Source organism: Entelurus aequoreus, linkage group LG04, assembly GCF_033978785.1.
Source record: "Entelurus aequoreus isolate RoL-2023_Sb linkage group LG04, RoL_Eaeq_v1.1, whole genome shotgun sequence".
In the NCBI taxonomy this organism is placed as follows: Eukaryota; Metazoa; Chordata; class Actinopteri; order Syngnathiformes; family Syngnathidae; genus Entelurus; species Entelurus aequoreus.
In genome coordinates this window covers 63,547,528-63,569,117 of record NC_084734.1, presented here as the reverse complement: position 1 = coordinate 63,569,117, position 21,590 = coordinate 63,547,528, and the positions used below count along the sequence as shown (strand labels likewise).

General features: G+C 39.4%; 1 protein-coding gene across 1 annotated transcript in view; it reads right to left on the bottom strand.

Annotated features, from left to right (window-relative positions):
• The window catches only part of LOC133648923 (ephrin-B1-like), a 124,070-nt gene that overhangs the window by 56,891 nt on the left and 45,589 nt on the right, over nucleotides 1-21,590 (bottom strand). Inside the window, exon 2 of the mRNA XM_062045464.1 lies at nucleotides 18,018-18,295. Coding sequence (XP_061901448.1) covers nucleotides 18,018-18,295 — 278 coding nt within the window. The remainder of the gene's footprint in view (nucleotides 1-18,017; nucleotides 18,296-21,590) is intronic.

The window sequence follows — 21,590 nt, the reverse complement described above, 5'->3', positions numbered from 1 at the left end:
GGACTAAAATATTAAATATACGTACTATATAAAACCTCTGCCTTGTTTTTTATTAATAGTTAGGCCTACTATGCTACTGTTTTTTAATGTTGGCCATTACTTACTACAATATTCTACTGGTACTCGGTGAAATAATTTTGAGAAGCACAGCTGTAGTGTATTACTCTCAGTGACCAGAAGTACATTTGGCTATGGGAGTGTGTGCAGAAAAGACACAACCACCATGAATGTAGTTCAAGTCCTTTTATAATTAGATATTAAGAAAACAATGTCTTATTATTATTTAACCAGTTATGTAAAGATTTGTATTTACTAAACATAATCACATATGAACAATTTTTTAAAAAAGACTACATTGACAAACTACAATTTAGTTCAATCCAACATGTTCAATATTGTTTATATTCCAGTTAATGCCCAAATTATACATGACAAGGTAAAAAATAAATAGGTGGATAAGTCCAAAGGGGTTCAATGTCTCTTACCACAGTAACGCCAATTCAAAACTGCTATGCCATTTCGGCATTACAGTAACTGAAAAAGTAAACAAAACACAATAAATGGGCAAAATTGTGCAAAAAAAACAAATGTTCTTTAGACATATCTTTGGAGAAACAACAATAGAGAAACAATTCCATAGGTGTTTGAATGGACGCAGAGATGCTGCTAAACCAAACAAAAACATATAGAAACGACCAGAAAGAAACAAAGTTTAATTGTATCCAATTGAGTCATTCAGTCCATCAAAGTAGATCAAACACCTGCAGAACACGGCGACCACATTGATGATCAGCTACTGAAATGACCGGTCGCCATAATCTAGTCTTCGCGTCCCTAAACAACTGCATAGAGTGTTTATGTCATGGGCTGGCCCTTGATGTTGGGGCCATAGCTGCCAAACTCCAGCAAGGCTTCGAGGGCAGGCAGCAACACAGGAAGTAGAAGAAAAATACTTTAATTTCCTCCACTTGTTATTTGACAAAAGCCCAATCACAGAGCCCACCAGACCACAGAGAAAATGCCGCTGATTACATCCTAATACACACAAAGCTATAGTAGCTGGTGCACAAACACGCACAAACACACACTGATTACGTCCTCCCTGGTGCTCCTCTCTCCTCATCCCCTGTATCGGTTACACGGTAAAGCCGTGCTGTTGGAGGATCAGCGTTTTTTGGCGCGAGGCAGTTAGGAGTTTGGGAGCTTAACCTCTCGTCCAATACTGGAGGGAGGGAGACGGATCCCCTGAGCCCCCCTCCCCAGCGCAAATAAACAGCTACATCAGAAAAATGTCTGGCAGATTCGAAACAATTTCCTGAAGGATCTGTCAGTGTGCACAGGGAGAGGAGAGAGTTGAGAACGATTATGGAGGAGGGAGAAAAGAAAAGGAAGAGAAAGAGTGAACGAAATAAGAGCTGTAGGTTTTGGATTTTAATCAAACCATCATGTGAGAGGCTGAATTATAGCACATACTTATTTGATGACACTTTATTTTTAACATCCATCCATCAGACGGCAACCAACTGTGGTCACCAGCATTCACACCCAAAGTAAGCCTGAGAAGATCTCATCTCAGCCACACTTGCTTGAAATGTGCAGGCCCACGTGCACACAACAGTGCAGGCTGTTTACTGTTTGCCTATCTGCTTCTCTATTTGCATGCGAGTGTGACTTTATGAGTCGATATAGCTTTGAATTTGCTTATGCGGCTTTGAGGATATTTATTTCTGTGTTTGCACGCACACGTCCGTCTGCTCCCGTTGCTGCGTTTGTGTCCCTGCGGTCGTGCTGGAATGGAACACGGACATTTAGCCACTGAGCTGAATTCACAGAAACGGGCTTGGTCCTGGCCGGCAGAGCCGTATTTATACTCCTTATTTATCCGACGGACAACCACAGCAATCTCTATCACCGCCTTGTGATTCATGTTTGTTTGCTTTTGCTCGGAGCAGATTCAATTTCATCAGCGAGAGTCTTTTTTTTCTCCAAAATTGGCGTTCTGGAGAAATGTTCACACCACCCCAGCCCGCAAAGCACGTAGTGGTTTCCCTTAGAACGGATAAGACATTAAAACTAATAACCTCCATAATTATACATCCATATTTCTCCGATGAGATTGTGCAAACAAGCTCAGGTTCCAGCTCCAGGAGGAGAGCTTCTTGGCAGGAGTCGTCCGAGGGTGCAACTGAGTTGCTGTTGGAAAACAAAGCCATTTCAGAGCGCGCCTTGGAAAACAGAAACTGCTGTTCTACGGCTGCTTGGAAGGGGGAAAGTGAGGCCCATCTGACAGAGGGCTGTGATTTCAGCTTAGCCATTGGCCTGAGAAGAAAGAATATGTGTTTTTGGCAAAGCACAGTGCAAACAACCCCAGACTGGAAGAAGAAATATGCATTTGCATGTGTTAAAAGGAAAATAAGCTGCCATTACTTTATATTTTCTTATCCAGGAACACACCGCAACATTTCGCCATAAGGACAATAATGCTCATCTGTTACATTTACTCTTCCTCAACATTAATCTTTCCAGCAGTCTTGAAATGTCTCCGTTTTTTTTTTTGCCTACAGCTATTTTGAGGTTTTAAAAGCACTGAGATGGATTTGACATTGCGGATGGAAATAAATGAAACCAAGAAGCTTACTTTCAACTATTGAGTAGTGCTCACGGAGAAGGACGAACACTGTGGGAGAGGTTGCAAAAATGAGTTTGAGAAGACGTGCAATGAAACGAAGAAGAAAACAAAAGAATGAGAGTGTTGTTGCGTGTGCAGAAAGGAGATCCAAGCTATCATGAACACCGTCTTAGTAGGGCACACACACGTTTAAGGACCTTAAAGGCTGAGTGATGACGGCTGGGATGATTAGAAGAGGGAGAGACAGCGAGGAGGGGGGTTAAATATTCCAATAAGGTGTGTGTGTGTGTGCGTGCGTGTTGGGAGATGCACGAAGCTGACTAATTGAGATGAATAAATGAATATATCATCTCGGAGAGAAGGGTTCTGTCGTAACCAATGGCGACTATTCACTTGCCACGTGAGAAGCCCCCCCCAACAACAAAGTATCCGTGCACCCCTCCACCCCAACCTCTGCCTTTCCCCATTCTAAACAAACTCCTCCTTAATAAACGAAAGGCAATAACGAATGACAATAACTGCTAGCCCCCAGAGGAATTAAATATCCAAAGGAGAAGTAGCATAGGCAGTCTGGATAGATTTGCAAAGCAAGCAGAAAGTCACATATTACACCGGCGCACCATAAACACTCAAGACGATGGGGGGTGGGGGGTTAAATCTCCTTATCCAGGGCCGTGCTGCTCCATTGGGGCTAACCTGAGCTGTTAGCAAGGTTTACTTTGAAAAGGAAATCTGTTAAGTATTACTGATTAGCTGTTTAAAACTCTAATCGGTAACATCGATGACAGTTAAATCAAACAGCTTATATTAGGAAGCCTTTTTTATACGATGTTTACATTCTAGGCCTATTAAGAATAACTTGTAAAACAAAAGCCATTCAAACACATTGATATCTGGTATAGTATATCATTTTTCATTCATTTAATCTTAAATGGGATCTATGAGGAATTTAATCTACATTTAAAAGACTTCCTTGTGGTCAAGATAATAGGCATAAAACTGATGGCCCGGGGACCAGATCTGGCCCGCCACATCATTTAATGTGAACCAACACTTCCTTTTACGCGGCCCGCAAAAGGCTGGAAATAATAAAGCACTTTCTAGCTAAATGTTTTTGTTCTATTTATATTGACAGACAAATGTACTGCATGCAATTGCATATGTCCTACATGCACTTCAATGCTATCTGCTCATGCAACGAGAAGTTCCAAGCATTTATTTATTTATTTATTTTTTTATTATCAAAAGTAAATACTTTAATATCTGCTTGTCATCTTGACTTACGATTTCAAAGCAAGTTATCCATCAATATGTTAGTAAATTCCAACATTTCAAAACAGTTGCCAGTGCAAAAAGCGTAATAAGACTATATGTTTACGTTTATGTAAATTCACTGCTACAAGTGGCTTTCTGAGGGCAGCCATAATTGCAATGTGGTCCTTAATAGAAACACGTTTGACACCCCGGGATAATATATTTTGGATATGCTTTGTTTTTCAGTCTGTCTGCAAGATGTTTGATGGTGGAGGTATTCCCAGATTGCAAATGAAACCACGCCCCAACCTCTTCAAAAGTATCATAATAGTTTGACACCCAGGGTCTAGATCAGTGGTTCTCAACCTTTTTTCAGTGATGTACCCCTGTGAACATTTTTTTAATTCAAGTACCCCCTAATCAGAGCAAAGCCTTTTTTGTTGAAAAAAAAGAGATAAAGAAGTAAAATACAGCACTATGTCATCAGTTTCTGATTTATTAAATTGTATAACAGGGCAAAATATTGCTCATTTGTAGTGGTCTTTCTTGAACTATTTGGAAAAAAAGATATAAAAATAACTAAAAACTGGTTGAAAAATAAACAAGTGATTCAATTATAAATAAAGATTTCTACACATGGAAGTAATCATCAACTTAAAGTGCCCTCTTTGGGGATTGTAATAGAGATCCATCTGGATTCATGAACTTAATTCTAAACATTTCTTCACAAAAAAATACATCTTTAACATCAATATTTATGGAACATGTCCACAAAAAATCTAGCTGTCAACATTGAATATTGCATTGTTGCATTACTTTTCACAGTTCTTTTTGACAGACATTTTAGTGAGGTTCAAACCATCATGGCATGGGGGAAACTCTGGGTTTATGCTAATGAATGGAATAGCCTACTTGATTTGATGTTCAGTTTATGAACTTACATTCATATTTTGTTGAAGTATTATTCAATAAATGTATTTATAAAGGATTTTTGAATTGTTCCTATTTTTAGAATATTTTTTAAAAATCTCACGTACCCCTTGCCATACCTTCAAGTACCCCCAGGGGTACGCGTACCCCCATTTGAGAACCACTGGTCTAGATAATATATATTGGATATGCTTTGTTTTTCAGTCTGTCTGCAAGATGTTTTTTGGTGGAGGTATTCCCAGATTGCAAATGAAACCACGCCCCAACCTCTTCAAAAGTATCATCATTTATTTTTGAAAATGTGAACGGTTTAAATTTATATCTGGAAGTTGTCACCACAATTTTCTTCCCAGAGACGGTCGAAAATAAGCTTCATAAACATTGCATAGATTCACCCGGTCACAACATCACACACCTGCACACTCTCCAATCAATACAGACTGCATAAAAAAGCTGCATTTAGCAGCATTTAGGTTACTGCATGTGCCACATTGGTGTTATTATGTGCATGCCAAGATTAAATTAAAATAAAACGTTATCCTACCTGTTTTGTGTTTCTTTATAGCCTGAAGCAGAAGGGAGCTGAGAGCTAGACTTAAAGGGGAACTGCACATTTCTGGGAATTTTACCTATCGTTCACAATCATTATGAAAGACATGACAACGGATGGATTTTTTATTATTTATGCGTTCTAAATATTAAATAGATGTAAATAAAAGTCCGCTTAGAGTGGAGCCAATGGGAGCTCCATTATTCCACCCATAAAATCCGATAAAAAAAACATTCAAAAAGCGCCAACAATACACCATTTACATTTCATGACTTCAATATTAACCAAGTATTAGTGATATTGTTATTATAAGTGTTAGCGCAGACAAACAATTTATAGCGGCGCTGTGATCACAAGCTTGTGTCCCTATGTGTACATCATCGAGTGGTCTGCTGTTTCCTCGCTTCCCTGCTCCCTGTGAGTTTATTCTAGATCATAAATTATGCCTCTCACCTGAAAAGTAGATGGCTGAGAATATGATTCGACAAGTTGGGACAGGCGAGGACGACACGAAAAGTGCTTGTTCCCCCGGCCTTCCTCCCCGTTTCTTCGCGAGGATTATGAGACATTTTTTCATCTGAAGGGGAATATATGAACGTCCCAGCAGTCAGCATCCTAATGACAGCAGACCTTGTACAGTAAGTGGTATTTTATTATGTTTGTTGTAGGGTTGTACGGTATACCGGTATTAGTATAGTACTGCGATACTAATGAATAATTTTCGATACGATACCGTCTCTGAAACGTACCGGTCCCGCACCCCCCGTGCCCGCGCCGAAGTCACGTCGTGACATTGCTGGTTTACGAGCAGAGGAGCATGTTCGGCGACACACAATCACGAAGTACTTACAAACAGACACAGTATGTAGACAGAAAAGGGAGAACGGACGCATTGTGGCTTAAAAACTAACGATAAAGATGAAGTTATAACACTGAAACGCCCTCAGGAAGAGATGCTTTAAGACATGGCTCGCTGGCTAGCGACTAACGTCCATCCGACGTCGGCAGTGTTTTAGCGACCTCTAAATCACTAATCCTCGCCTCCATGACGACAAATAAAGTATGTTTCTTACAAGTATCATCCCTGCAGGACGAGGAATAGCTAAACATGCTTCACTACATACCGTAGCTCACCGGCATCAAAATGTAAACAAACGCCATTGGTGGATCGACACCTAACATCCACTTTAATGATATCAAGTACAAGCACGTATCGAGTTGATACTACTATGATTACGTCAATATTTTTTGGGATCCCAACTAGGGTTGCAAAATTCCGGGAATATTCAAAGTTGGAAACTTTCCATGGGAATTAACGGGAATATAAGGGAATTAACAGGAATTAACAGGAATTAACAGGAATTAATGGGAAATTAATGGGAATAAACATTGAGTGCAACATGCTAGATCTTGAAGCATGATTATTAGTTAAAACAACCTGATTTAATGCAAATTCAGTAGAATTTCAACCCTGCACTGTGTATTCCTCCATCACATGTGCAGTGCATTCTTCCATCACATGCACAGATAATTCCCAGCATGCTACACACTACAGCAGGGCTATTGAAGCCACACTAGTATTTGAGCCCAAGGACTTCATCTAGTCAGGTAAGTGTTGATGATATTACTGGGGTAAATATATTTGATATATGGTATTTAAGTTTAATAGAGGTGTAATTGCTTGTTACTGTATGACTGTAGACTATTCCAGCACACTACCACTCAAGCTAGCTAGCTGTTCATGTACATGTTAAATGATTTTGGGGCCAATATCTCTAGTTAGCTAGGTTTATGTACCACCACAGTCTCAGAATGAACCGAAAATATTTCTCCGTTAGCCGTGATGCTAATTCTTTGTATGTTAAATCCCATTTGTTTATGCTAACAACGTTAGCGATCCAAATTGACCTTTTTTGTGATCTGTAAATTTTAACTAGCAAATGCTAAATCAAAATGTAGTTTCCTCTGCCTTCTGTTCTGCTAGCCATTTTGTTGTTATACAAGAATGTAGGTTATAGTTTGGTTTAGCATGCTAATTGAGTGTTCATTTATTCATCTAGCCTATTTCTATTCATGTGTCTATCAGTAAAATATTTTTAAAGACTACTCCAATTGTTTAGCTGACTATATCAGTGTGTGGCATTGCATTAGTGTTTTAAAGGAATAAATAAATACAAACAGAATAATGCCACGTAAACTATCTGATGTGTGGAGACATTTCACCCCAACCAATGTAGGCGGAATGGCTGTGTACATTTGCAAATACTGTGCAAAGAGCTACGTCAAAAATGCCACAAAGATGCAGCAGCATATAGACAAATAATATATAATTATTGTAATTCCCCATCAATTCCCATATATTCCCATTAATTCCCGTGGACGGTGTCCAATTTTGAATAATCAAAAAATTGTGAATATTTCCAAACTTCCCGACCTTAACTTCCCGTGGTAAATTTCCGGAAAGTTTCCACCCCTTTGCAACCCTAATCACAACATCTTCTTTTGTTTTTTTTAATGTATATTATGTTTATAAGCTCAGGAAATATGTCCGTGTACACAAGGGCTTTGAATATGACCAATGTATGATCCTGTAACTACTTGGTATCGGATTGATATCCAGATTTGTGGTATCATCCAAAACTAATGTAAAGTATCAAACAACAGAACAATAAGTGATTATTACAGTTTTACAGAAGTGTAGACAGAACATGTTAAAAGAGAAAGTAAGCAGATATTAAAAGTAAATGAACAATTAGATTAATAATTAATTTTCTACCACTTGTCCTTTCTAATGTTGACAAAATAATGGAATGATAAATGACACAATATGTCACTGCATACATCAGCAGACTAATTAGGAGCCTTTGTTTGTTATTTACTACTAAAAGACAAGTTGTTTAGTATGTTCACTATTTTATTTAAGGACTTTACTGCAATAAGAAACATATGTTTAATGTACCCTAAGATTTTTTTGTTAAAATAAAGCCAATAATGCAATTTTTTGTGGTCCCCTTTATTTAGAAAAGTACCGAAAAGTACCGACAATTTTTTAGTACCAGTACCAAAATATTGGTATTGTTACAACACTAGTTTGTTGGCTCTCATAAAGTTTGCCGTGAGTAATAATCAGTGATGAAGGGGGGAAAAAGCAAACATGACGTGTTTTTGAAATTAATGCGGCGCGTATGCTTAAAATTATCAAAATACGTAAATATTAAATGTTATTATAAATGTGCCCGTTACTATATTACATATATACTTACGTACATCATTTATATGAAAATATTTTTTAGGGGCTCTATAGGCAGAATTGAACGTCTCCCATAGGCTCCATTGTAAGTAGATTTTTGATTGAATGAATTTAATACATATAATGCATTGTTTTTAAATCCATCCGTACTCATAATGATTGTGAACGATAGGCAAAATTCCAAAAAAGGTGCGTCCCCCTTTGATGATCTCGCTCTAACATCACAACGTAGCCAGACTGCAAAACCCTGCACCAGCGCTATCCAAAACTGCATGCAAGCTCACGCCAAAATGTATGAATGTTATGATTTGATGCTTTAGCATTGTTTAACACAGGATTCCAACATTGTAACGTTTATAATTCAGAAAAGACAACATTTCTCATAGGTCCCCTTTAAAAGTTAACGGTATGCTGCAGCATTTCACAAGTAAGAAAAGCTGTAAGTGATTTGAAATGTCTACTATCTGATAAATGTGCAATAACACAACGCGTCCTTTGTTCTGCATTGATAAAAAGCATGCTTGAGGCTCCAGCATTTAGACAAAAAGAAAATGTGCTGCAGAGTCTCTTTCCTGTAATTCAAATCTCTGCGTGATTTTACAGAGGGAGGTTACCAGATGTTAAAAACCCATTTAATTGCAAGTTGGAAAACGTGTGAGTCATTTGCATCTCTATAATCTGACATTCAAAATGCCTTTGTCTTCTCAAGAGCGCAGCTGACAAATGCGTGTCTTTTGAATAGGGGGCCGTGATTTGATTATGGTAATTTTATGTTAACTCTAAAAGATGACATTTAACTTTTTTATTTTTTTTTTAGGAACAGAATACTTTTATTGCAGTACAGTAAACCGGAACATAATGTATCAAACTACAAGAGCGGGATGCGTGTGCAGAGGGCGTGTTTGCGTCCCTGCAAAAGTAGGGTAAGGGGGATCTGGTGATATGCCGCAACCCTGGCCAGGGATTTCAAACTTAACTTTCAACTCTCCCAATGGCAAGAACGTTTTTTAAAGGCCTACTGAAACCCACTACTACCGACCACGCAGTCTGATAGTTTATATATCAATGATGAAATCTTAACATTGCAACACATGCCAATACGGCCGGGTTAACTTATAAAGTGCAATTTTAAATTTCCCGCTTCACTTACGCTCCTCATCCACAAATCTTTCATTCTCGCTCAAATTAATGGGGTAATCGTCGCTTTCTCGGTCCGAATCGCTCTGGCTGCATTGTAAACAATGGGGAAATGTGAGGAGCCTTTCAACCTGTGACGTCACGCTACTTCCGGTACAGGCAAGGCTTTTTTTATCTAGACCAAAAGTTGCGAACTTTATCGTCGATGTTCTCTACTAAATCCTTTCAGCAAAAATATGGCAATATCGCGAAATGATCAAGTATGACACATAGAATGGATCTGCTATCCCCGTTTAAATAAAACAATTTCATTTCAGTAGGCCTTTAAAATAAGATTATATATGATCCATATGGGGGGAGGGAGTGTATGTGTAGGTTGTTAAGCAAATATCCCGTGCTGGAAAAAAAAACTGTTGGCGATCAGCAACATGCCTTCTAACTTTAATCCTGTCAGGTGTGAGCACAGCTTAGATCCTCCCACTGTGTCAAATACAGCTGTCAAATATTTTCTTGAGTCTAAAGACACCTTGAGCGTAGGTTGTAGACCAAAGGTGTCAAACTCAAGGCCCGGGGGCCAGATCTGGCCCGCCAAATCATTGTATGAGGCCCGCGAAAGCCTGGGAAAAATGTGTGTTAATAAAATACTTAATTTTTTTACTAAATGCAAATAATTATTTCAATTTTGACCTGAACAAATGCGTATATTTTAAACGTTATCTAATCATGCCAAATATTACATTATTATATAGTGTATTACAAAAATGTGTTAGTAAAGATAAAAATAAACAGTTGAATATTTGCTTATCACCTTTAAGTATGATGTATCTATTAATTTGTACATGAAAAAAATCTAATAATCAAGTGCAAAATATGAGGTGATTAATGGTACACATTAATATCAATGCTGTCAAATTATGTTTTTGTTTTTAATCAGATACATTTGAATTTTGATTAATCACAGGTTATTGCCCGCATGCATAATTTTAATTATTTTTTTAAAAGTGGCCCTCTGAAGGCAGCCATTACTGCGATGTGGCCCTTAATGAAAACGAGTTTAACACCACTGTTGTAGACAGAACACACCATAATAGACACTTTCATGGTTTTATCCTTGGACAAAGATTATCTGTCCCTAGCTAGCAATTGAGATAGCTCCCCAGGTTTGAGCGGCAAACAACCTAAGTGACAACATCAAAAACCTTACAGGGAAGTCCTCCGAGATTGTGGGAGCATGCCCCCCCCCCCCACCCCCCACCCCCCTCAACACACACACAATCCCCAAACACTGCGGTAGTTTTTTTCAGCGTGAAAGTCAGAAAATGTCAAGAGTCCACGGCGGCACGGCGAGATGGAGAGTGACAGCTGTCAGGAAGGATCAGGATTACCCTGCCGGCTACACAAGAAATCAAGGGAGAGGACGAGAGGAGCGTATGAGGACTGACTGCTTGTGTTTACTGCCTCGCGGCCTCAACCTTATATAGGAGACACAGTCAGAGCCCGGGTAACCACACAAAACATCAGCCAGCCAGCGCTCACGCTCCTTTTTTTCCCTGAGAAGTCAGTCAGTGGTCGACAGACAATATATATCCTCCTGAGAACCAGCGTCATCTGCAGTGGACATTTCTTTTTGGTCTATTTCTTTGGTCTGAGTTGCAAATTTTGGAGAGAATAAAATAGCACCGCGTTATACACTTCAGAGGGCGCTAGATCTCAGGAGGATATGTACATGCACTGTATATAAAATAATATACCATTATACTCACTGGCCTAAACATGTAGGCTGTAAACTGTATCTGCACAGAATTGTACTAACTAGATCTGCTTGTAAATGACTGAATTTTTACATTCAGATCCATGCATGACACCGTGGAACATTACAGTCCATTGTTCTTATTTTTATAACTATAGTATATTTTGTATTAATTTGTACAAAGAATATTGAATGTCAGTTTTGATCAGAATAATGCTGCCCACAGGCTTTGTGCCATTGTGGAGACTGCTTGGACGTGACCCAGCTTTGCGTAGTTTACATGTTGTTCTTCTTGTGCATCTATCAGAAAAAAACAACTAGAAACCAGTTTTTTATTTAACTATTTTCCCTAAAATAAAGAATTTAAACATTATTTTATCCAATTAGTCGATTACTTGAACAAACAATTCGATTGATTAAGCGATTACTAAAATAATAGCTGACCTGATAAGCATATTTTTGTTTCCATGCGGATTGCATCATTTCTTAATAATGTAATCAATTCATGTATTGGTTAAAATAACTCTTTAAAATGTATTTAGCTTGAATAAAGTTTCAACGGTAATCAAAATTACAAAAAAAGTGCAGTTACCCTTTAAAATTATATTATCTTGTTATGTATTCCTGTAACATTACAACTCTATTTGTGAAATTATTATTCCCTTAATTTTATAACTTTCACATTGAACAAAAAAGACAATTGAAGCTAAATTATCAGATGTAATAATGCTAAGTTTTAGGTGACAATGCCAGTTTAACAATGTGTATTACCGTGGCAGTAGTTTACTGTGGTATACAACTGTACTTCATACTTACTTTCTTATGTGGCTTAGCTAGATAATGTAACCAACACATGTATCAAGTGTACTTAATGTTGTAGCAGTTTGTGTGAGTGTGTTTGTGTGTGCACACTGTATATACAGTATATAGATACGACTTCCTCTCTTTTTCTCATTATAATTCTTTGAGTTGAAAAGCCTGAAGTCTTAAGTCAGTGCACTCTGAGCTCTCAAGCCTCTAAACACAGCCCAGCTATTTTCCACACAAACATCTCATTCCAAATCCCCTGTTTAGACAACACAATGAATGCAGCCAGTTTGTTTGGTTATGCGTGTGACACAGTGTGTGTGTGAGGGGGTGAAGGGTGCTGATGGACGACACAGACTGAAGCTGGTCTGGCGTTTAGATCAGTACAGGGTTATCATTACTGACCCCTGCTGTGTTTCCGTGACCCTCTGTTCGTGAGTTCTGACTTTTACCCTCAGCACCCCCTAGGCCCTACAGTCCTACACACACAAGCCTGTCAAAGCTTGCCTGGGATGCACAGAACCGACTGGTGGACGTCCCCTGTTGTGACACAAGGGCACAGGGGAGCCACACAAACACAACCATTTGTTGCTTACTTTACCCCACAACTTCTATTGCTTGTTCAGCCTGTGTAATCTAGCGTGGAAGGGAGGTTGAGATGATCAAGGAAAAGACATACGGAGCCACGGGGTCAAAGTACGGGTGGACTTTGGAATGTCCACTCCCGTTGCATCTTCCTTTGGTCTCAAAAATGTTTGACCGTTAGTCAGGTCAGATAAGCTGGGCCTTTGATTTACGCCACATTCCCAACAAAGACATTCACAAGGCAAGCATTCACTGGCAAACACGCAGCAGACTCTACTGTACAGGAAAAGCAGGACACGTATGTTCACCTCTCACTGTCTGTCTCTTGGGCTTGGAGGGAAGTAGCACATATAGGAACACGTGCAGCTGACATGGCCATTATATGCATGATAGATGAGGTGTGTCACAGTGTATGCACAAACCGCAGCGTAATAAATAAAGAAAGCATGTCCTGTTGCAAAGGACAACAACATTAACACACTACAGAGACAAATACAAGCTCTGATTATTGCTGACGCGAGAGACTTACAGTATATGAGGCTAATAATGATGCACCATCACGGGGATGGAGCCTACATGTCTGAAACACCGCAGGCAAGTACTCCTCCAGTCGGTATTACCGATACACTTTTACACAGCGAATGGTATTACCAATACACTTTTACAGAGCAGAAAAATCAAAACAACCTCTGATTAAGATTCCCACATAGAATCACATTAAGATGCATGCTCACAAATGCAAGCTGTTACTTTAAACATCAATACTATGAAGTCCTTGACTTGTGTAAAAGCACTAATACCACAATGTGGAATAATACAGTTATACAATGTTATCTTAAGTATGGGTGTCACCATGTACAGTATGTTAAAAGAAATAATTACATTACCAAGCAATACTATTATTATTACCTACAGTATTTAAATATATATATTTATGGCTGTCAAAAAGAACATTATAATATGATTAATCACAAAAAAATATTGCATTAATCAAGTAGATACGCAGATTAATCGAGCAATTTATTTTGACCACACATGCTCGTTTATCTTAACCGCGGATGGTTTCACCTGAAAGGCAATGCAGCTTATTACAGTCTACGGTCAGTGATCAGGTCAATGCATACATCAGTGCAAAGATGTGTGAGGAGACTTTGACTGTGGCAAATTTCATTTCAAAATGAAACTGTTAAAAAGTTGTGAATATAAATGACTTGCATTCAAGTAAAACATTTAAAAAATGTTCCTGTATGAGTTTCTGACAATAAAATACAATTTGTCAAAATACTGAGATGTATTTTAAGTTCATTTAAATTATACAAGTGAGTAATAACCTGTGATTAATCATGATTAATCCAATTTAAAAAGTGTGATTAATCTGATTTAAATGATGATTAATCATGTGTTTGGGACCACTCATTCATCCCTGAGACACTGAATCGCCCCCTACGAAGCTAATGCTAGCCACATCTCCTCTGCTTGTGTTGTTGTGGACGACACCGCCGATACAAATAAATGTAAAGACAGGATGGCAAAACACTCTTATTTTTGAAAAAGCCTTGCGTCGTCTACTCACAAACATAGCAGCCAACAAACACCCTAAGAACAGTAGCACACATGCAGTCTTTACAATATTACGCCAAATATTTTTTAAGTACATTTTTGCATGTTGTTCTAATGTGTGGCATCTTGAGACAAGAATATGTTAATTGACTGTCTAAAAGTAACATGTCTTCCTTCACTCGTTATTTTCACAGTTGTATGCATTTTTTTGTATAAAATATAGAAATTGCATATGGAATCGAAATTGCAAATTTGGAGAGAATAACCGCAATTAGTTTTTTTCGCAAAATCGTGCAGTCCTAATGTACAGTATGTTTTCTGGGGTGTTACAAAGAACAACAATGTAAACCGAACAAAGGTGGCGGTATTCATCGTAATGCCAATCATTAACGCACTTGGTCTGCCAACATATAGCAGGAAGGATCAGTGTTGCCAATTAATATTTAGCGAGCATTCAAACCCTCGAGATATTCATACATTTTTTAAAAGCAACCAGCAAAAACTTTGTGTCTGGCATGATCTTATCAATGAAAAGCGTGCTGCTGTGGGCATGCCCACTATCTAAAATCAGTCACAGACGGCTCTGTCTTGTTTGTGACATAAAAGAAATCGACAGAAGAAAGCTCATTTGAATTTCTAAACATGTGTTTTGCTTTTCATGTTTTTTTTCTCTCCCACAACGCGACTCCTCTCTCCTAGAGCATTCAATACAATTACATGCACATGTATCATGGCAAATTAAACGATGATGTCATGCAGACCTCCCCACCACCAACACAAATAGATTACAGTCCTGTGGGAAACAATGTGGTAAGTTACCATACACTCATGATTACTTTTTCTTTTCGCTCAACAAATACTTATTGTTTTAAAGGTGGTTTTAATATTTTTTTCCCGGATTTACCTCTATTTGGGCTTGTATTGTAATGTAACATCTGAAAATAATTGTTTTTGTATCAATTTTTTGTTTATTTTAAACCAATTGTTAAAATACACTAATATTCTTATTTGATAACCTGATTCCTCACAATACATCATTTTTTATATTATAACGCAAAAACTTCTGAAATAAAACTGAACAGAACTATCCAGTATTACAATAAACATTCCAGTACCTTGAGTTTAAGCTTCAGTCCCAGAAAAAATATATACTACGCTAATATTCCACTGCCTATGATGCGATTCTAAAACAGCAGGGAAAAAAGTTTCAGCAGGGGCATTAATGCCCCAAGTGTTCCCTAAAGACATTTGGGTATAATAAAACCTAAAAAATGATTTTCCAAGCCCACATGATACGTGGCCACTGGAGCCACTCGATAACATCATCATGCTTCCTTACACTCTCTGACTTTGAGGCTGAGTTCACAAATATCGACTGAAGTGCCGCAGAACAAAAGCAAAACATATGTGCTATTTAATTTGGCATGGGTATGAATTTGGACTTCAGAGGGTGCTGAACATCTGCATCCAAGTTATTTATTAAGAATACAACAATGAAACGTTTTCATGGTGTTCTGCGTCATACTGTGTATGCTATAATCCAGTTTGTGCTGTAAAATAAGATTTATTACAGGATCCTCAATTATGCTTCTTCCCCTTAGACATGGGAAAATTGCTCATATCAAAAAGTAATAATCAATCATGTGTGATTAAAAAAAAACTTGCTTTGAGAATCTAAAGTTTTTAAGTTAATAATTGTGTCTAATTTCAATATATTTTAGGTTCAGTGTTTCTTACAGGGCTGGAATATATTTGTGGTAGTGGGTTGCAATGGGGGTCTAGCTGAGGCCAATGTGTGATAAGATAGGATAGACTTTTACCTATCCCACAAAGGGGAAATTTTCTTTTTTTATTCTCATGCAGTAAAAAAAGTAAAATTGATTGAATCAGTGTGTGAATGGGTGAATGTGACGTATCATGTAAAGCGCAATACAAATACAGATCATTTAGCATTTACAGACCATTTGAAAAACTAAAGTCCATCCATCCATCCATCCATCCATTTTCTACCGCTTGTCGGGGTAGCGGGGGGTGCTGGAGCCTATCTCAGCTGCATTCGGTCGGAAGTGAATAATAAATAATGCAGACACATTTTTTAAAGGCAAAAAAACGTATATGTATAAATATAATCCAAGACAAATCTATGTGCTATTAGGCCTGGGCCGATATTCAATAAGTCAATTAACCTACGATAAATGAAAATTAAAGTCGTTAAGTTTTCTAGCGTCGATAAACCGCCATATGTATGCTTCAAGAGCATTCACGCTTTTCCTCGCCTTTGGCGGCTACGCGCGTTTGTACCATAATCCTTCTCACTCGATTCTTCTCTGTTTGCTGTTTTTTCCTGTTGAATTTATTTCTATAATGTACCACAAGACATTAGAAAACAAGCGGCAGTCAGCAAAAGGCCCCCAAGCGGCCCTTTGGACATCCCTGGTTTACGTATTTCACCAGGAAGGCGAACAGTTATCAAATGACTGTAGACTGTGTTCTTCATAGTGGTGCTAAAAAAAATCAATTCACTTCAGAATCCCAATTCCTATTTATTCCTTTTCCAAAATCGATTCACAATTTTTTTTTAAAAAGTGAATACTTCTTTTTTTAAGAACCAATTTTTAAAGACGTTTACATTATATTTCAGCAGCCGAGAAGACCTTTTAAAACCTGTAACCTGGTGAAAAAAGTGCTATCATTTGTATAAAAAATGATATATTGCAAAAAAAGTGTTGAATAGAAAATTGATTCTGAATCGAATCTTCACCCCAAGAAAGCGTAATAGAATCCAATCATGAGTTGCAAGGTTTCCATTTCAAGTTCATATTGCTGCGTGACTCCCACTAGTCAAAGGCTAGTTGCATGCTTGTGGAGGTGATCCGTGCGCTTCCACACCTCACCTTTCACGGCAGTGGTAAAGCACGCTCCTCGGCTTATGGAGGTACCCTGCATGTATTTGATTAGTGAGCAAATGCATGACACAATAAACCCTTCCTGTCTTTGACTTTTAATGATTACAATGGCAGCCCGACACAAATAATTGACTAGAGTTGTTTTATAGAAAACACGTGGGACTTAATGAATCAAATGCAGATACATCTAGTGTGCCATTACACTGTAAAAGATTCCATTGATTTTATTAAAGGTGGGTTATAATGTAAACACTAAACAGCTATAAAATGCTGGAGCTGGCTGTGGTGGAACGCATGTTTCCTCAATGTGATGTAAAAACACTGCAATATTTCCTCATTCCAAGCCCCAAATGCTACATCTGCATATTTAAGTGCAAGCGTTATGAAAATAATTTTACCCATGTCGGTCCAAAAATTAGTTCCTCACGTAAAAAGTCTATTTTGACCTTAAACATTAGCCAAGTACATCACTTTGGGCCGTTGCCATGGCAATGCTGCAGTCACCATTAAAGGACAGTTTAACTAAGGAGCCCCCCGGCCACACACGACAGCGTTCAACAGTGTGTGAAGCAGAGTGTATTAGTTGTTGCGTCAAGCCTCCCTGTATCAAAGAATGTTAAACCATGTCAACAGTACATCATCTCTCATGGGAAACTTACAGGTGATGTAGTAGTTGACGTTCCTCTTGAATTCAAGGCCCATATAGTTGGGGCTGAATTCCTGGAATTTGATGGTAAATTTGATGTCTTTCTCCGGTTTGTTGCAATTGACCAGGACATTTGGATCAAGGACCGTGCTGCAAGTCTCCGCCTGCTCCCTCTTGACCAAGTATAGTTTGTAGTACTCGTACTCTTGGCCTTGATCTGCTCTGGGACAGATGATATCCAGCTTGTCCCCAATGTCTGGGTAGATAATCAGGCCTTTGCCAGCCAGAAACCTGTGAGGAACAAATAAAAGACAGGCTGTAAGTAACACATCATAAAGGAAGTCTGGAAAAGTAGCCGCATACTTCCAAAACAGTTTATACAGTCCTAATACTTTGGGCTTTTATATGTTTTAAGTCCTTTGGCATTGGGCTTTTAGGCAGAGCTGTTAATTTGGGTCTACAAACACAGACAGCAAGTTACAGCTTGACAATGTTCAGTGCGCACAAATTCTTAGAGGTCTGAATCAAAGCATACCAAATGTTTGAGGGAGTGAAACAACAAGGCCAAACACAAAATGGCGGCCATAAAAAGGATTAGAGCCACAGTGTGACAGGCTATAATACATGCAGTATACTGTTACTGTACATATAAGGCCTCTGTGTCACATGGGGTCCATTTAACATCATAGGTCCGAGTATGTGGAGGCAAACAAGAGTGCGGGGTCAGGCTTCCTGATTCATCTTCCCACTGACTGATCATCTGCTCGGGGATTAAGATAATCCATCTGGCCTTACTGTACCGCTCCACCTCGCTCGCTGCTGCCAACTCAATCAGATCAACTCCTATTCTCTTTTATTCACAGAAATGTTGGGAACGGTAGACGAATGTTTGCGTGTGCACGTGTGCGCGTGTAAGTGTGTGTGACGAGTGCGGGATACTTGCAGTGTATTAGGGCACTGGTGTGTATGTTTTTGCAGGTCAGCATGTGTGTGTGTGCGTGTGCGTGTGCGTGTGTGTGTGTGTGTGTGTGTGTGTGTGTGTGTGTGTGTGTGTGTGTGTGTGTGTGTGTGTGTGTGTGTGTGTGTGTGTGTGTGTGTGTGTGTGTGTGTGTGTGTGAGATAGCTGTTCAGCAAAATGGGCTGAGGTTGCGGTCTGGTGGGAAGGGGGTGGGGGGGTCAGATGGGCTGAATCATTGTTCCGGACTTGTTTGAGGCTTAAAATGTCAACATGGTTCAGCTCTGCTGTCCCAGTTAGCCAAGCATTAACCCAGACAGCCGGACTGACCACGGGTGTGTTTGTGTGCGTGTGTGTGTGTGTGTGTGTGTGTGTGTGTGTGTATGTGTTGTGGTCGCAGACAGTGAGCACAGCAGCGAGCCTATCTGTGAGATCTGCCCATGCCAGCGGATTTAAGCAGGATTTAGCTGCGCGCAATGCATTTGTTGTTCTTTGTGATCCCTCACATTATTACAAGACATCAGGGGCAGGAACCCTCACTGTCTCTCTGCGAGAGCATAATCTCACCTTATCTGCACCCCCTTATTTCACCACAAATAACTGACACTTCAGTGTGGCCCAGGGAGAGGACCTTTAAAACAGAGGAGCATATGAATGCAACGGGCAGACTCCTGCTCTTTTGCTGGCAGAATGTCAGGCATTGTAAGAAACAAAGTCACATTTTAGAGAATGAACGTGGCCGGATAAAGGCCATTCATCATTCACGAGCATCCTTTTCAGACATTACTGAATAAATGCATTCAATCACACAAATGATAAATGGAATTTGCAAAATGGTCCAACAGCCGACCTCTGTTTTTTTTCCTCGGGGGGACTGATGATGTCATGAGGGCAATTTTGGGTACAAGCTTGAAAAACTGTAAGGCACTATTGTCCATATTGCTCATGAGACTGAGAAGAGGGGTTCTGCTAATTCAAGGGCCTGTAAGAAAGAGAAAGCAGCGAATCCTTTGTCCTACCAACAATTTCACCAATAATGCCCAGCTTTCAAGTATGTGTGTGTGTGTGTGTGTGTGTGTGTGTGTGTGTGTGTGTGTGTGTGTGTGTGTGTGTGTGTGTGTGTGTGTGTGTGTGTGTGTGTGTGTGTGTGTGTGTGTGTGTGTGTGTGTGTGTGTGTGTCTGCACATGCACACTCCACGCCCAGGTTCACGTGCATGAGTCTATGAAGAAATGGACAAAATCAGTCTGTAATTGGATACATAATGCATCACTGAGGCATAAACATGTTTCCATAGCAACATCGGGCTTTGTTGCTGACCATCCCGTCTCCTCCCCACCCTCCCTCTATCGCTCATGCTCTCTCTTCTATTTCGTCTATCCAATCTCATCCCCTTTCGCTTTATCCTTCAATCTTCATGCACCTCCTCAACATTTCTTATACTCCACCCTCCACAACCCCCCTTTCTATACACACAGAAAAACACACACCAGACAAACAAGTGTGAAACCAGACGGTATAAAAGAAAGACTATCACAATTAGAACTTCAATTGTTTCCCTCAACAAGTAGGCGCTTTCTAATTCTTTGTGCGGAAATTGCTTTTGTGAGTGTTCTTGTTCAAAAGGCCTCCAATCTATACACGCCCAGACCCAAATTCTCAGTTTGTTCCCCTATTAAAGATAACCACCACCATTTAGATGAATAATTAAGATTTCCTCAATCGGAGTATCTTAATATCCCTGAAGGATTTAATCACTAGCCGGCCCCTGTCATTGATTCAATTTTCCGAACATGGCTTCTAGTTGGCAGTTAGATTGCTATCCAGCTTCTGTTTCCCAGCCTTTGTCAACTGTCTGCTATAATGAGGCTCTGGCTGCTGTGGAGGTCTGGAAGCATCGCAGATGGGAAAGAAGCAACATAAAAGAAATAGGGCAGCAATTAGTGTTTAGCCCAGTTTAAAAGCCCTCCACTTGGCAAGCTGCAGGACAACTACCGTCCAGGATGTGAAACTAAACTGGTGGGGCTGTGACTTTGTCTCCCGTTTGTCTCTCTGCTGGCTTAATCAGCAGCACTCCATTGCTACAAACAACCACGCAATGGAGAGGAGGGGACGAGGGACTGAAGAATATTGTACTTTTGAGGAGGTCGAAAGGGAGAGTGGGTTGAAAAGGGAGGTTGAATTGCATCTTTCATTCATGTTGTCTAGAGACTTTCTAAGAGCTGTTGATGAAAGGGGGTTTAGTGCAGGCAGGAAGAGTCATGCAGATATAAACTTAGGTTTGTGGGAAGAAATATCCCTAAATGTGAGACAGGCCTTATCCCCTCGTGTCAAATGAGGTGGATCTGCCTGCACCAAACAAAACAGAGAGAATTATTTTCATAAGAACCCAATGAGGTTGGTTTTGTTTCATCTGGACAGCCGCAATGTGCGCTCAATCCTGTAAAGGGCTTATACAAACAGCACACTACAGAGAACAGAAAACAACCAAGCAAAAGAAAAGAACGGACCCCCAACCTCTAAAAAACCCCCGAAAGCACACATTTTTTTTACATTTCACATGATCTCACATATGCTTCACCCTCCCACCTTACCATACACACACACACGGATGTGAGAGCGCACAAAAGCAC